Source organism: Cherax quadricarinatus, chromosome 9 (assembly GCF_038502225.1).
Source record: "Cherax quadricarinatus isolate ZL_2023a chromosome 9, ASM3850222v1, whole genome shotgun sequence".
Classification (NCBI taxonomy): domain Eukaryota; kingdom Metazoa; phylum Arthropoda; class Malacostraca; order Decapoda; family Parastacidae; genus Cherax; species Cherax quadricarinatus.
Genome location: NC_091300.1, coordinates 56,393,771 through 56,409,607, shown reverse-complemented (window position 1 = coordinate 56,409,607; position 15,837 = coordinate 56,393,771). Strand labels below are relative to the sequence as shown.

Below are 15,837 nucleotides of genomic sequence, written 5' to 3'. Positions count from 1 at the left end.
AACAAACCTGCCGTATCCCACCGAGGCACGGTGGCCCAAAAAGAAAAACGAAAGTTTCTCTTTTTAAATTTAGTAATTTATACAGGAGAAGGGATTACTAACGCCTTGCTCTCGGCATTTTAGTCACCTCTTACAACACGCATGACTTACGGAGGAAGAATTCTGTTCCACTTCCCCATGGAGACAGGCCACAGATATATCCTAATAATAGACTGCGAGTTTTTGGAAGATTTAGGTAGATGGAATCCAGATTGGTTTAGGATGTTTACTGAGCAAGAATACATCATTACTAGTTAATGTTCTGATGATGTAACATATTTTTATTTTAAATTTGGCTATATTACTTTGAATTTTTATGTTGAGTCTCTCATTTACTTTATTATATGTTTTACATAATTATATATTGAAACAGTTTATTTTCTGGGTGATTTTTATGTGGATTTTTTTGTTGGCAGGACCTTGATGTCATTTGAATAATTTCTGCCAGAAAATAACTTAAAATATTTACACTGGAATTGGATCAACACTAATTTTTTTACATTTATTAGCGTAAACAATTCTTCTATTAACTGGCTTTATCATGCAGTAGTTAGAAATGCAACTCATATTAGTAATAATAAGAAATCAGTATAATACAATTTGATAGGCTGAGATCATCTACCCATGAGATTGTATATAATTACTGATGTCAGTGTTTCTATAGAAGAAACGTTTAGCATGATGTGACTAAATAACTATAAAAGGCACAATACCGTGACTGGAACGATACACAAATAACCCGCACATAAAAGAGAGAAGCTTACGACGACTTTGTCAATGGTCCAAGTCGGACCGAAACGTCGTCGTAAGCTTCTCTCTTTTATGTGCGGGTTATTCGTGTATGATGTGACTGCTAGGAATGAGAGTTATGTTCCTTGAAAACAGTTTAACATTCAGGAACTAAATGAAATATATAAGGGTGTCTATAAGAAACTTGGCAAGATTATACTATGTGATGTATAATTAGATGTACACTCGGATGTTATACCCCTGATCTTCTATTACCGATTAACACTATTTATCTGTAATAATTTTACTGATTCTTTCTCATGAAGGTCTTCTAATTTTAATAAAACTGTCACAGAATAAAATTAGTTCAAAATATTTCCAGCTTGGAATAGAAATGTTGAAAGTGTATATGATAAATCTAGAGAAACATATTGACTCTTGAAGAATGGAAGGAATAAAGAGTGACCAATTTTTAAAAGTAGCCTGAGAGTAAAATTTTTTTTAAATGGGTTTGACTGTGTGGAAGAAAGAAAATCAATGCAGATCTCGGCTGGGTCTAGCTATTAACTACAACTTCATACCAAGAAATGGTGAGACATGTGTGCCTGCTATTTATATTTTAATTATGTGAAGATATAAACCCGCATGGGTCATACAACGCAAGCCGTATGGAGGCACGATCCTTTGTCTACTAAGCGCAAGGCAGATACGTGTATATTTGTATTATTATGACGTACAACAAATTTATTAAAAAGTACAAACACTAAATATGCACCTCACCTAATGTAACATAACCAATTATATACTAACTTAATATAACCTTAAACCTAAGTTAATGTAACGCACTATAAACTAACTCAATATAACCTAATGTAACTTAATATAACATAATATAAATTAAGCTAATATAAATTAATCAAATATAATCTAACCTAATATTGCCTAATCTAATCTACATTAAGTTAATATAAACTAGATTAATATTAATGTTTATATAATCTAACTTAATATGGCCAAGCTTAATGTAACCCACACTAACTTAATCTAATTTAATATAACCTAATCTAGCACAATCTAACTTAGTGTAGCCTAACCTAATATAAACAAATGTGAAGTTGCCCAGTCTAGTATAACCTAATACAGTGGACCCCCGACTTACGATGTTAATTCGTTCCAGAAGGAAGTTCGGGTACCGTTACCTAACTCAAAATATCTAACCATAATATTATGTAACTACATATGTAACCTAATATTACCTAACCACATACGTAATTTAATGTTATCTAACCACATAGCATAATCTAATATAGATCTCCCTAAGAAATCTAACCTAACATAGCCTAACTTAATACCTTTCAACATTTTATAGCCTAACTTAATACCTTTCAACATATTATAGCTTAACTCAAATCCTATCAGCATATAACCTAAGCTCTTAGCTTCACTTAACCAAATTTATCTGTGTTAAGACGGAAATATGATCAAATTTACTCACTGTTGTGTCTGGGGGAAGTGGCCAGTTGGTTGTGGTGATACTTTGGCTGCTAGAGTTGGTGGCTAGTTTGAGGAGGGCGTTGGAGGCCAGGGAGGCGCCTATTCCAAGAGTGTGGTAAGGAATAGTCTGCGCCAGGATCCTTATAGTGGCTTCCTTCCCGTTGTCCAAGAATTCAGCCTGAAAATGGTCTTCGAATTAGCTCAGATATGACCTCATTAACCGATGATAAAATTAACCTGAATGACCAGTGAAGAATCTGGCACTGACCAAAGCTATCGTTGATAGCGAAAACAACCATTGGCCAATGAAACTACTAGCCAACGACACCAGTGACCAACAAATTACTAGCTAAGGAAACAATGAAACAAAAGGACGCAAGTGCAACTAATACAACAATTTCACGTAAATGCTGGTTTTACGAATTAGTATGAATACTTTGACGGTGTACACATCAACTGTCTGAGAGCTATTTTATGCTGCGGTTCTTCCTCAGTAGACTAGTAAACTTAAGCCAAAAATAAGAGGAGAATCCAAAATTAATTGTAACAGAATTCCTCTCAACGTATTCTTACTTTAAATAACCTGAGAAAGACATTGATACCACTGTCAGCCAAAACTTGTAACTTGTTCTCAGTGAAAATTATGTTGTCTTACCCCTGAGAGACAAACTATTATAATTACGTCCAGCTTCACTCGCATCTTTACTAGATTCATACTAGAAAGATGTCTTAGGTGGAAACTCATCATCTTTTTAACATCATACTAACAGGATAATCATACCGACGAGATCATCATACTTGTAAGAAAAACATATTAACCAGATTAACACACAGATCAGATTAACCCACTGATCAGACTCGAAACACCAACAAGATCAGTCCACTGCTTGAATTCACCAACTGGGAAGCTCACCCACTAATCCAGTGAACCCATTGACCAGATACACTAGCCAGATCACTAACTAGCCAGCTCAGCCCACCAGCAAGATCAACTTGTAAGCTATATCAACCCACTAACCCGCCTCCGACTCAATCAGTCCCCTGGCAAGGTCAGCCCACTAGCCTCAGGAGCCCACTGACCATATCAGCTCACTGGCAAGATGAACCTACTTACCTGTTATTTAGAACTGGCCCACTGACTAGCACTATATTAATTCCCTAACCATATTAACACAGGATATCAATCCAATGATTAGATCAACCCACTGACCGGGTCAACCCAAAAGAAAAGATAAGAACACTGATTACAAAATCCCACTAAAAAAAACACCCCATTGGCCATATCGTCTTTAAAGATCATCCTACTAACCAGATCAAGTCATACATTGTAATTACCAGATCCATATATTAAGCAGATCTATAAACTATCAACAACGAGACGACGTGTTAGAGGCAGTATCCTCAGGTAGCTTTAATATGTATGATATGCTTCACGCAGCCAGGAGAGAGTAAACCTGGTAGTAACCAACGGAGAGGAAGGGTCTGGAGCAATGGCTCTATCCCTGTAACCACAAATAGGTGAGTACAAATAGGCGAGTACATCTCGCTAACAACATGAGATGGATCAGCCCAGTCGCTAGATCAACCCTCTGCCCAGAACAACCAGCAAACTTAGCACATAACCTACTGTCCTGATCAAAACATTTCTATAACTCAGGTAAACCTACTAACAAAATCAAACCAGTGACTAAATCAGTTTTAATAATTTTTATTAACATTATTATTATTAATAATAATATTATTATTATTATTATTATTATTATTATTATTATTCACAAAACAGGACTAGACCCACAAGAACCCAACAATAAACTTGGCTGCACTCACCGAACAAATATGGTTCTCTCTATATTGCAAAAGGTTCTTATCAGCTTCTTGAAGGAGACTCTGAGTCATGTTGTCCACGTGGCTCACCTAAAATAGCAGCAATGGTTATTTGAATAAGATGGTTCACCTAGTATTGTCACAAAGTGCCCTTTCATGAGAAGGTTTACCTGCAATTTAGACATATACTATTTAGACGACATTTCTGTCCCACTTTAAACCAATAAATATCCAGACAAGCATATAAATTTTATGTACTTGTGTGTGATTGTTGTATGGGTTGTGTTGAAGCGCTTGGTGGCCCGGTGGCCTGGTGGCTAAAGCTCCCGCTTCACACACGGAGGGCCCGGGTTCGATTCCCGGCGGGTGGAAACATTTCGACACGTTTCCTTACACCTGTTGTCCTGTTCACCTAGCAGCAAATAGGTACCTGGGTGTTAGTCGACTGGTGTGGGTCGCATCCTGGGGGACAAGATTAAGGACCCCAATGGAAATAAGTTAGACAGTCCTCGATGACGCACTGACTTTCTTGGGTTATCCTGGGTGGCTAACCCCCCGGGGTTAAAAATCCGAACGATATCTTATCTTGTTGTAGCTGAATGCCAACGTCAGCGCCCCCTACCAGCCTTTCTCTACACTACACTTTAGTGTAGTAGGCGATGTGTTGAGCTAGGACTCTCTTAACAGAGTTACTTAACGTCAGTTATTCTGCGATAGTGGGTATTCACTCGTTTGTGTGTTTATTGTGTCGGTTTATTTTCTGACAGCTATAATCAGTCTTGATTTCATGGTGCCTTAGTTCTCTAACATAAAGTTATGCTTTAAATTCTCTCATCAGCCTTTAAAGGCTTCAGCTTATCAAGTGGACCGCTTATCGTGTTATTCATCGTTCTGTTTATCTTCCCATCCTGAGTATATTGAGCTGGCCAGTGAAACTCTGAGAGACTGAAAGAGCTGCTTTGGCTTTGGTAAAATATCAGTGAACTATTTTTCTTCGTTTCATGTCCTGTTACTATGAAAACCAACCCCACGTCTGTTTGACCCTGTCATGCTAGGAACGTTGCTTCTCCTATTGTTTACTCATAATCTTCTCGACTTGAGATCCCTGCCAGCTGGTTTATCATCTCGTTAATGATTCACTCAGATCTATGTCAGTGCTATACTGTGCTATACAGTGTTGATGTGTTCTCCTTAGGGCTAAGGACTTTTCTCCAATTTTAGGTGACCTAATCTTCTCCTTCTGCCTTCGGTGGCGATTATATCTGCATAACACTGGACCACAATGGATTAGAGCTAGACTTCAGCATTACTGGCTGCTCCATTGCTCTGGCTGGAGGAACTTTGTTTTGCTTGTCTAAAAGTTGATTCATATCCAATTTGCTTTACCTTTTCATTGTTCGACTCAGTTCACTTTGTGTGCTTTATATATAAATAAGTTTTATAACGTTTGTGTCTTCTTAAATTTTCCGATTGCTTATATAGTTATATTTTAATATATTTTCCATTTTTCTTTACATAGGAACGGGATGAATTGTCTGAAACTTTGAAGTGTTAAATTTTTCATTCACAAGGTTACTTGCGGATTGTTCCACCCGAGATTTTGTAAATTTTATTCTTCTGCTATAATAATGAAATGTTTTACTTGAAGAAAAATGTTCCCTGTAGCAATGCAAAGTTAACCTGAGGTAATGACAAGGCGTCCAGGTTCATCAGTGACCAATGGACATTATCCAGTTTATATGAACGACAGGAATCATTTACAGTAAAAACATTCCTGTTCAGTAAGTTAAACTTGTTTATTACTATACAGAGCCTATCACCAGTACTGCCATGGGAAATTTAGTTTAACAGTCACTCAGTCATTCCAAATATTCACCTCTTTCCTCACCCTCAGCAGCGTTTAACTACCAATATGTTTGCCATGTAACATAAAAATTCCCTTTTTTCTTGTAAATAAAAGTCAAAGTATGTAATTCTTACCTCTGTGTATATTATCATTACTGTGTGAGCCTAGTTTCCTAATTTGCACTTTGCACATTTTATTGTTAAGAAGTAATAAGTGTCTACAGTGTTTTCTTAATCTAAGTGCATTTATCATTCCTTATTGTTGACATAAATTCTTTAATTTTTAAATAATATATCTCTGCGAGTATTTTTGCAAATTTGTTTAAGTGTTTATAATTGATAATATTTCTATCCTAGTAAGTGAGAATAGAGTAGAGATAACTCACCTGACTTAGTCCAATATCAAGAACATTATTTTTCTCGCGTTCTTTTGCAGTTTTACTTAAAATTCTTGCTGTGTCAGTGCTTATTACATATTTTTATGTATGTGTTATTTAATTTGTGTTTATGTAATTTTTATTGCATTGCCTTATTTTTGTATTGCTTTTAGCATTTCATATAATTACTGTAACAGTGAATGAATTACGTTTTAGTCCGATCCGAGACAAACTAACACTCTGAAACAATTTTACAAACAACTCCGCAGCAGCCACCATGCACTCTTTGTCTGGTGCTAACAACTCCGCAGCAGCCACCATGCACTCTTTGTCTGGTGCTAACAACTCCGCAGCAGCCACCATGCACTCTTTGTCTGGTGCTAACAACTCCGCAGCAGCCACCATGCACTCTTTGTCTGGTGCTAACAACTCCGCAGCAGCCACCATGCACTCTTTGTTTGGTGCTAACAACTCCGCAGCAGCCACCATGCACTCTTTGTCTGGTGCTAACAACTCCGCAGCAGCCACCATGCACTCTTTGTCTGGTGCTAACAACTTCGCTGCAGCCACCATGCACTGTTTCACAAACTCTCCCTCTACACGAGGCCTCAACTTCTTTGCGATTAGCTGGCTCACTACATAACTCCTCTGAATAACATTGTCTCTGTCATAACGAGGCTTAGTGCAAGCAGCTTGTTGTGATTCCAAACTCCAATGAAGAGCATTGATTTTATCTAGACGCATTTGGTTTTCCAATTCATTGAGTTTAGCATGTTTTGGGCTGTAATGACGCTCCAGATTGGCTTTTTTTCATTACTGCTAATGCATCGCCACAAACTAGGCATACTGGTTTGCTTTGGCTTTAATAAAAAAAATGATCATTTGTCCATTTCTCTTGGAAAGATCGACACTCTGCATCAACTTTTTTTCGTAGTCGCCATTTGTAGGATGTCACACCACTTAAGTTTTAATAATTATCCAATGTGTGTTAACAGTTTCGTAACGTGTCTTACACCTGCCGCTACATACTGCACTAAAATGTAAAAATTAATGCTGTTCCTGACATCTATTGAAAATGTATCGATATTTTTGTAAGTAAAAATAGTAGTCAAAATGGCCGATGGAGATTCGATTTGTAACGACTTGTCGTTTGTTGGATAAGAAATTATTTAATATTTCGTATGAAAGGAGTGATGTAAGTAAGAATGTGGAGACGAACATCTCTATAGCACTTTGCATCGGAAATATGTTCGAAATAAAGACGATGGATGAGACACTGATTCAAAATGTCAAGAAGACCGATCGGATTTTATGAAAATATCACCATATTCTTCCGAAGTGCCGTAATTTTTATAAAAAGAATATCATAATTCTGCATACTTATTTGGATTGTAGATGTCGTATTTTTTTCTTTATACAGTGTAAATCGGTATGAGGAAAGGTTAATACAAATTTATGCTGCTATGAAAAGAGCTCCTAGATTATTTGAATTTCGAGTTACGCTGTGGTTGCCTTGGCAGGGCCAGACCAAATGATTTCAAGGGACTCAAGAAATCGTAATGACACGATTGCAAACAAACCATACCCCCGGCCGGGATTGAACCCGCGGTCATAGAGTCTCAAAACTCCAGCCCGTCGCGTTAGCTGGTCTAGTGGCTAACGCGACGGGCTGGAGTTTTGAGACTCTATGACCGCGGGTTCAATCCCGGCCGGGGGTATGTTTTGATTTCAAGGGACTTCTACGGCCCGCGGGCCAGACGTCCCCTCCCCTGATCTATGGCAAGTACAGCGAGTACTCATTCAAAATATTGTCGTGATGTTGGGAAACAACACCGTAACCGAGATGATTCTCCAGTTAATGAGTTGTCTTTAAGCAATAAGAAACTACTCAAGCAACAAGGTTCTTATTAGTAACTTACCATATTACTCTTTCCATAATATGCAAGGCCATTACACTTCTCATTGCTTTACGCTCATGAAAAGTATGTATCATGAATTTGCTCGTGGCCGTCACAGCCGAGATCACAATAAAAAAGTATCGGCTGAAAACGAGGTTCTCATAACTGTCCAGTTGTGACTTTAGATAATAATCAGAAGACCATCCCTGTTTATCGTTCTTTGCTTCATGCAGTATAGAGGATGAGTCCTCTTTGTCTGTATCGATTACCAAGGTTAATATTATACTGTAAATTATTATGTATATAGGTTTGCAGTTGACCGAATAAAGCATCAAATGATATAAGGCAATCGTGTCATTACGATTTCTTAAGTCATAAGACAGAGAAGTTTGGAAACCACTGAATTTTGTACTTTATACAGCCATAATCCACACCACTGTGCAACTGCCTCCCAGCATACATAAGAGGGATTACCAATAGACCTCTGGCTGTCTGGTTGATCAGACCACCACGAAGCCTGGTCTGAGACCGGGTTGAGGGGACGTTGACCACCGAAACCCTCTCCAGGTATGCTCCAGGTACCCCCTTCATTACATAATGAGTAAATAAACAGAATTATATTAACTAACAAGTATTGCTTAAAGAGAGAGATAATATACTGCACCTCATGAGAATCCCAGAAAAGTGATTCATATTGATCAGCCAAGTTGTAGAGATCTGGGTCATTACTGAAGAAGGAGTACGAGTGAGAGAAGATGGAGAGGTTGAGGTCCAGTGGGGGCTCTTGAGACGTGAGCATATCAAAAGTTTGGTCCACTAGGAGGCAAGAGATCGTCACCACCACTGGTATCAGACCCTGACAATTTAAAACATATTACAACTACACTTAGTATCTTTTTAATAGATGTAATGTTATTCTTATAAAAATTATAGCACTATAAAATTACAGTTTAATGTATTTTTTATTATTTTATGCAACAAAAATTCTAATTAATACTGCTAGAAAAGATGCGGTAAGATTACCTGAGTGATAATGAGAGGCCATTTCCTCTTGGAGTAGATGATACGTTTAATGAAGAAGCCTTTAATTCTTTGCAACAGCAGACGGTGACCTGAGAGTCGATCTGGTGAATCTGTCGATGGAAATAAGTAGAAACCTCGTTAATCGAGAGACGTTCACAGAGGTTGCTGCGAAATCCCAAACCACATATATCATCAAAATGTTTGTACTAACATAACAGACTATAAGAACCTAATAATGGAGAAGTAAACAAATATATAGAAATAATCTTATTATGTGTAGCCAGCATCTGGGTTTAGCAATTAGTTATGATTATAATAATAATCTGGCCAGTATCATATTACTACTGTAGATGGATTACTGATTACAAATTGTTTTTGATATACAAAGCTCATAAATTGAGGCTTCAGTTCTACTAAACTCGACTGCCAATATTACTATAATTACAAAGGTAGGAACCAGTGAAAACTCCTTATTTTATATTCATTGATAGATATACATCTAACAGTGTGAATGTGCTGGTGTTTCCTAGTAACTCGTGCATCTTATTAATGTACTGTATACAGTTAAGGATGACCACTTCTTCTGTGGCGATGAGGAGGAGGACATTTAATTGCCATTTCTTGTCATGCTTCTACTCACTGGTGAAAACAGACTAATAAAGTTTACAACAAGTCAAGCTACAAACAACGATCCGCTGCCATTTTTCAACCATCATGACAACATGATTAAGAGAGCGGTAATTACAGGCTTCTTTCAGAATTTCCAGTTCGCAGTTCCTCGACGAATAGTGAACAGACATAACTTAAAATTTACTTTTAGTTGTGAGATAGTACTAGTGACTGACGTTTTATACAGAGACTAACTTCTCTTCTTATGAAGATACTGTGTCATGAACCGTTCTTTTTTTCTTTAAGGTTACCTCTAGGAAATCGTCGTTCTTAAATCGAGGCCGTACTGTCTCATGGATTCCAGCCGCCCTTTTTCTACCGCTACTTTCCGGTAACAGTGACGACATGGAAGATGTCTCTACAAAGTTCAAAGATTTCATCCATAGTGGTCACATTGCTCTCGCTTCCCTCCCTTTTCCTGACAGAAACACTGCATAATACTTTCTCAGCAAAGTTACCACGACCAACAAACAACGAGAAGCTAAGGCTCTCCAGGAATCCTTCATCTCCCTACAATCACAACAAATTGAAGGACATGAGCAAAGTCGACGTTATCATTAATCTTCAGCCATTTACCTGGAGTTTACCTGGAGAGAGTTCCGGGGGTCAACGCCCCCGCGGCCCGGTCTGTGACCAGGCCTCCTGGTGGATCAGAGCCTGATCAACCAGGCTGTTGCTGCTGGCTGCACGCAAACCAACGTACGAGCCACAGCCCGGCTGATCAGGAACTGACTTTAGGTGCTTGTCCAGTGCCAGCTTGAAGACTGCCAGGGGTCTGTTGGTAATCCCCCTTATGTGTGCTGGGAGGCAGTTGAACAGTCTCGGGCCCCTGACACTTATTGTATGGTCTCTTAACGTGCTAGTGACACCCCTGCTTTTCATTGGGGGGATGGTGCATCGTCTGCCAAGTCTTTTGCTTTCGTAGTGAGTGATTTTCGTGTGCAAGTTTGGTACTAGTCCCTCTAGGATTTTCCAGGTGTATATAATCATGTATCTCTCCCTCCTGCGTTCCAGGAAATACAGGTTTAGGAACCTCAAGCGCTCCCAATAATTGAGGTGTTTTATCTCCGTTATGCGCACCGTGAAAGTTCGGTGTGAGGGATCTCGACGCGAGTCATAAAAAACTTGCAAGTTTCGACGTCAATGCCTTATTAAAAAATATACTAGGTGATCAAGCCGTTAATTTTCTTCGCAGGGTGATACATGATGACAAGAGTTGCTCGCATCCTGTCAGGATTTTGTAAGCCTCCTTGAACTATGTGTACGTTATAACTGCTTTAGCTTTGAATGTAACAAATTTAAGCAACTGTTAGGGCTAGTCATGGGCTCACTCACCCCTTAGTGCATTTCTGACTCAATTATATTTCATGAACCTGAAATCCAGATATATCCTAAATACTGTCTCTGGATCATTTACTTGATTGCGATAAATGGATGATATTATGGTCATAGTACCCAAAAGTCATGAAAGTGCGCGACTTCCTCAATACCATCATCCCTGTTAGGCAGGACACATGTGCAACAGTTAAAAGCCTTTATTCCTAACTGTTACATGCCTTACTTTTCTGCTTCTCAGTATTTTGTACTATTTACGCTGGATCCTACAATTAAATTTACTATAGAGAAGTAAAAGGACACCCAGCTGCCGTTTCTTGACTCCTACTCACAAGTGAAAACAGACAAAAATGATCCGCTTCATTTATAGTTCCCAGCATGACACCAGGATTTATAGAGGACTAATTACAGGCTTCATTCAAAGAATTTACATAATTTCCTGTTAGTTTTTTCTCAAGAAAAAGTACATACACATCACAGGTTTATTCAGATCGTTACATTTCCCCTCTACGTTTTATAGGTAATTACAGGAAACGCGTCACATTGCAAATAAAACTAGCACCAATCAAGTTGAAGAAAACCTACTAGTTACATTGTTCTGCTAATCAGCCACGTGACAACTAATGTTTCCAACATACTGACAAAAATATATTGTTTAAAATAGCACCCAAGTCTTCATATATCGTTAAAATTTTGGTGGAAAATGACAATAACCACTGTGCCACCAACGAAGGAGTATGCATAATAATATGTTGAGGGTGTGTTAAGATATATGCAGGGAAAACAGCAATATCTCTGAAGATCTGGATCTGTGAGCACAAGAACGCATGCAGTAACGATCATAAAAATGCGTGTGTTCAATGTAGAGACGATGTTGGACGCCTTATACAGATCAGTGAGACGCCAGGTTTGTAGTTAAGAACATAAGAACATAAGAACGAAGGAACACTGCAGAAGGCCTACTGGCCCATGCCAGTAAGTGTAGAGGCTAATTTAATTGCCATCAGTAACATAATCCATCAGAAATCCGGCAGTTACACTGTATCCAAACTGTTGTTCAACAAGTTATTACGTATTATGGTGACTACTGTAACGCGATGCTGACAAGTCCTCAAACTCACCCTCTCTCAGCTTGAATCCTGACTCCTGCCACTATATACACTCGTTTCTTAGCTCTCTGGTAGGACTTGAGTAATTTCTTGCGAAAGGTTTCCTTTAACGAATGTCCTATACTGTACTGTACACAAATGTATTTTTCCACAAACGTCACCCCCACCTCACCTCCTGCCTTCTCTGCAACCCCTACCTCACCTCCTGCCTTCTCTGCCACCCCCACCTCATCTCCAACTTCTATACAAGGTGGAGGACTGCAATGCCACATTGACGAGGTTATTCATTAATATCGTTTTTAGATGATCTCCCAACATTTGTGAAATGTTAGTGGCTAAATTCGTGAACAGCCAGAAGATAAATATTATATAGGAAGACAGGCAGCAACCATAACTAACTAAATGAAAGTTCTGGTTCACAGATCTCTCAAATGTCACCCCCGCATATACAACGTTAAATAAAGTATCTGTATATGCCAATCAATTAACTATCTATTTTGAATTTTAATTAAGCTTAGTTATGATAATAGCTCTTAGCGTGTAAAATATGTTCTTGAACTCTATGTTTATTTCCTGTTGAACCCCAAGAATAAATACAGAAAGAGAATGATTATTAATTGTCAAAGTGGTTTAAATGTGACAGTTCATTTGCATATAGTTACTGGAATCTTACTTGTGTGATCGTTGTAGAGATGCTGTTGGCTACTGCTGGCTAAACCTTTTTCTATGCTGGCACCCAAGGAGCCATTCATGTCATCCTCACAATTTTCAATTCCAAGTTCTGAAGCCTTAGGAATTTCTTCATTTTTCTCCATCAATTCACTTACTCTGGTATTAATAAAAAATATTTTAGGAAATTATTATATGCATACGACTTCTACTTCCTAACAAAATTTTCAGATATATTATTGAATATCACCAGTCCACAGAAATTAATATATAAAATAAGAAAGTGTTTATTAAAAAGAGAGATGTACAGAGATCCATGTCTTGATGTAATAGTTGACCTCGTAGAAATTTGATTTTGAAATCACAAACTTATTCACTGGAATACAGAAGAGAACATACAGAGAGGGATTGCAAAATTAATATACTGAATATGGAATCTCTTATACGAAGATGGTAGGAAAGCTTTGAACCTGCTGTACACATTCTTGAAAGGTGGTGCGAGTGACTCTAAGCACCCACACCACCGTATGTCCTCGGAACACGATAAAACACCTAGCTTGGCTGGATGCGTTTTTCTTGTAGGATTGCGTGGTCCTGTGGGTTAGAGCTTCATGTGTTTTCGCTCACCATGAGGCGGGCCAAAGCAGCATGGGTTCGAATCCTTGGCAAGTCGCAGTGTTGTAAATGGTCATGGTTCATGGTTACATATATATATATATATATATATATATATATATATATATATATATATATATATATATATATATATATAGATCGCAGTCAGCAAGATTCGAAACTACTGCTGGGGACGGTCAAGATTCTCATGCAGCGCTCTAGCCCACTCGGCCACACAAATGCCACATAGACTGGGCAGCCTGGTTCACAAGCCATGTTTCTCCCAGCCCGGGCACGTCAGTGAGCCTCAAGCATGGATTCAATCTATTTCAATCTCCTCCTGTATGTTCTGACCGTCCCCAGTAGTAGTTTCGAATCCTGCTGACTACGACCTTTCTTTGTATATACCCGCTTGTTTCTGTGTGGTGCACTAATATATATATATATATTATTGTACCCATGGAACAAGTGGCATTGATCAATAACAACACTACAATAGCCAAGGAATCGAACCCATACTGTTTTGGCCCGCCTCATGGTGAGAGAAAACGCACAATCCTTGTGTGGTTTAGTGGTCTAAAGCGTCATGCATTTTCTCTCACCACGAGGCGGGCCAAAACAGCATGGGTTCGTTTCCTTGGCTAGTGCAGTGTTGATATATATATATATATATATATATATATATATATATATATATATATATATATATACATACATATATATATATATATATATATATATATATATATATATATATATATATATATATATATATATATATATATATATATATATATATATATATGTGCAAAACAACCACTCTGAAAGAATAGAGAAATTCCAAGCGGTTTCGTGACTACTCACATTATCAAGGAACTATGAAAGTAAAGCATCCAAGGAGGAGATAATAACTAGAACAGAGTATACTACTGACTCCGGCCATACAATAGAGCGGAAAAATAATGTAAGGGACCTGGGAGTAGTAATGTCTGAGGATCTCACTTTCAAGGATCACAACAGTGCCACGATCGCACGTGCAAAGAAAATGATAGGATGGATAATGAGAACTTTCAAAACGAGAGATGCCAAGCCCATGATGATCCTTTTCAAATCACTTGTTCTCTCTAGGCTGGAATACTGCTGTACATTAACATCTCCATACAAAGCAGGTGAAATCGCAGATCTAGAGAGTGTACAGAGATCCTTTACTGCACGTATAAGTTCTGTCAAGCACCTTAACTACTGGGAACGCTTGAAAGCACTTGACTTGTACTCGTTGGAATGCAGGAGGGAGAGATATATCATAATCTACACTTGGAAAATCTTGGAAGGAATGGTCCCAAATCTGCACACAGAAATCACTCCCTACGAAAGTAAAAGACTGGGCAGGCGATGCAAAATGCCGCCAATAAAAAGTAGGGGCGACATTGATACACTAAGAGAAAACACCATAAGTGTCCGGAGCCCAAAACTGTTCAACAGCCTCCCATCAAGCATTAGGGGAATTGCCAATAAACCCCTGGCTGCCTTCAAGAGAGAGCTGGACAGATACCTAAAGTCAGTGCCGGATCAGCCGGGCTGTGGCTCGTACGTCGGACTGCGTGCGGCCAGCAGTAACAGCCTAGTTGATCAGGCCCTGATCCATTGGGAGGCCTGGTCGTGGACCGGGCCGCGGGGGCGTTGATCCCCGGAATAACCTCCAGGTAACCTCCAGGTAAGGAAGCTATATAAGGGGTCTGGCCAGCACCTCACTATCAGATCCCACAACGGTTAAACACCTGACGCGCGCCGACCCTACTTGGATAGGTCCTTCGCATAACTCACCCCACAAACTATTCTACCCAGGAAAATTTAAAAATTATTTGTCCAGTGTATTATTAAATTCTTCCCAAATTTTATTAATTATAAATGGATCTAATTTATATAAACCAAAGGAAATATTCATATTATTGTCAAAACTGCTTTTTATGAAACAAGATTCAATTATATTCCTGTCGACAATGGACTTGCTTGATACTACTTTCTCAACTTTTTGAAAATCAATTGGATGGTTAAAATCTCTTACATGAATAAACAGAGCATTGGAATCTTGTCCAGTTCTAATGCTATATTTATGTTGTTTTAATCTTAGTTCGAGATTTTTACCAGTTTGACCGTAATAAACTTTATCGCAAATTTTACAAGGAATCTTATAGACACATCCATCAGCAT

At 38.4% G+C, this 15,837-nt stretch overlaps 1 protein-coding gene across 1 annotated transcript in view; it reads right to left on the bottom strand.

Annotated features, from left to right (window-relative positions):
• LOC128686026 (phospholipid-transporting ATPase ABCA3) overlaps nucleotides 1–15,837 on the bottom strand; it is a gene marked incomplete at its 5' end in the record, with an annotated part of 271,789 nt that overhangs the window by 103,785 nt on the left and 152,167 nt on the right. Inside the window, 5 exon segments of the mRNA XM_070083439.1 lie at nucleotides 2,264–2,440; nucleotides 4,090–4,176; nucleotides 8,871–9,062; nucleotides 9,230–9,339; nucleotides 13,016–13,170. Of these exon segments, the coding sequence (XP_069939540.1) occupies nucleotides 2,264–2,440; nucleotides 4,090–4,176; nucleotides 8,871–9,062; nucleotides 9,230–9,339; nucleotides 13,016–13,170 (721 nt within the window).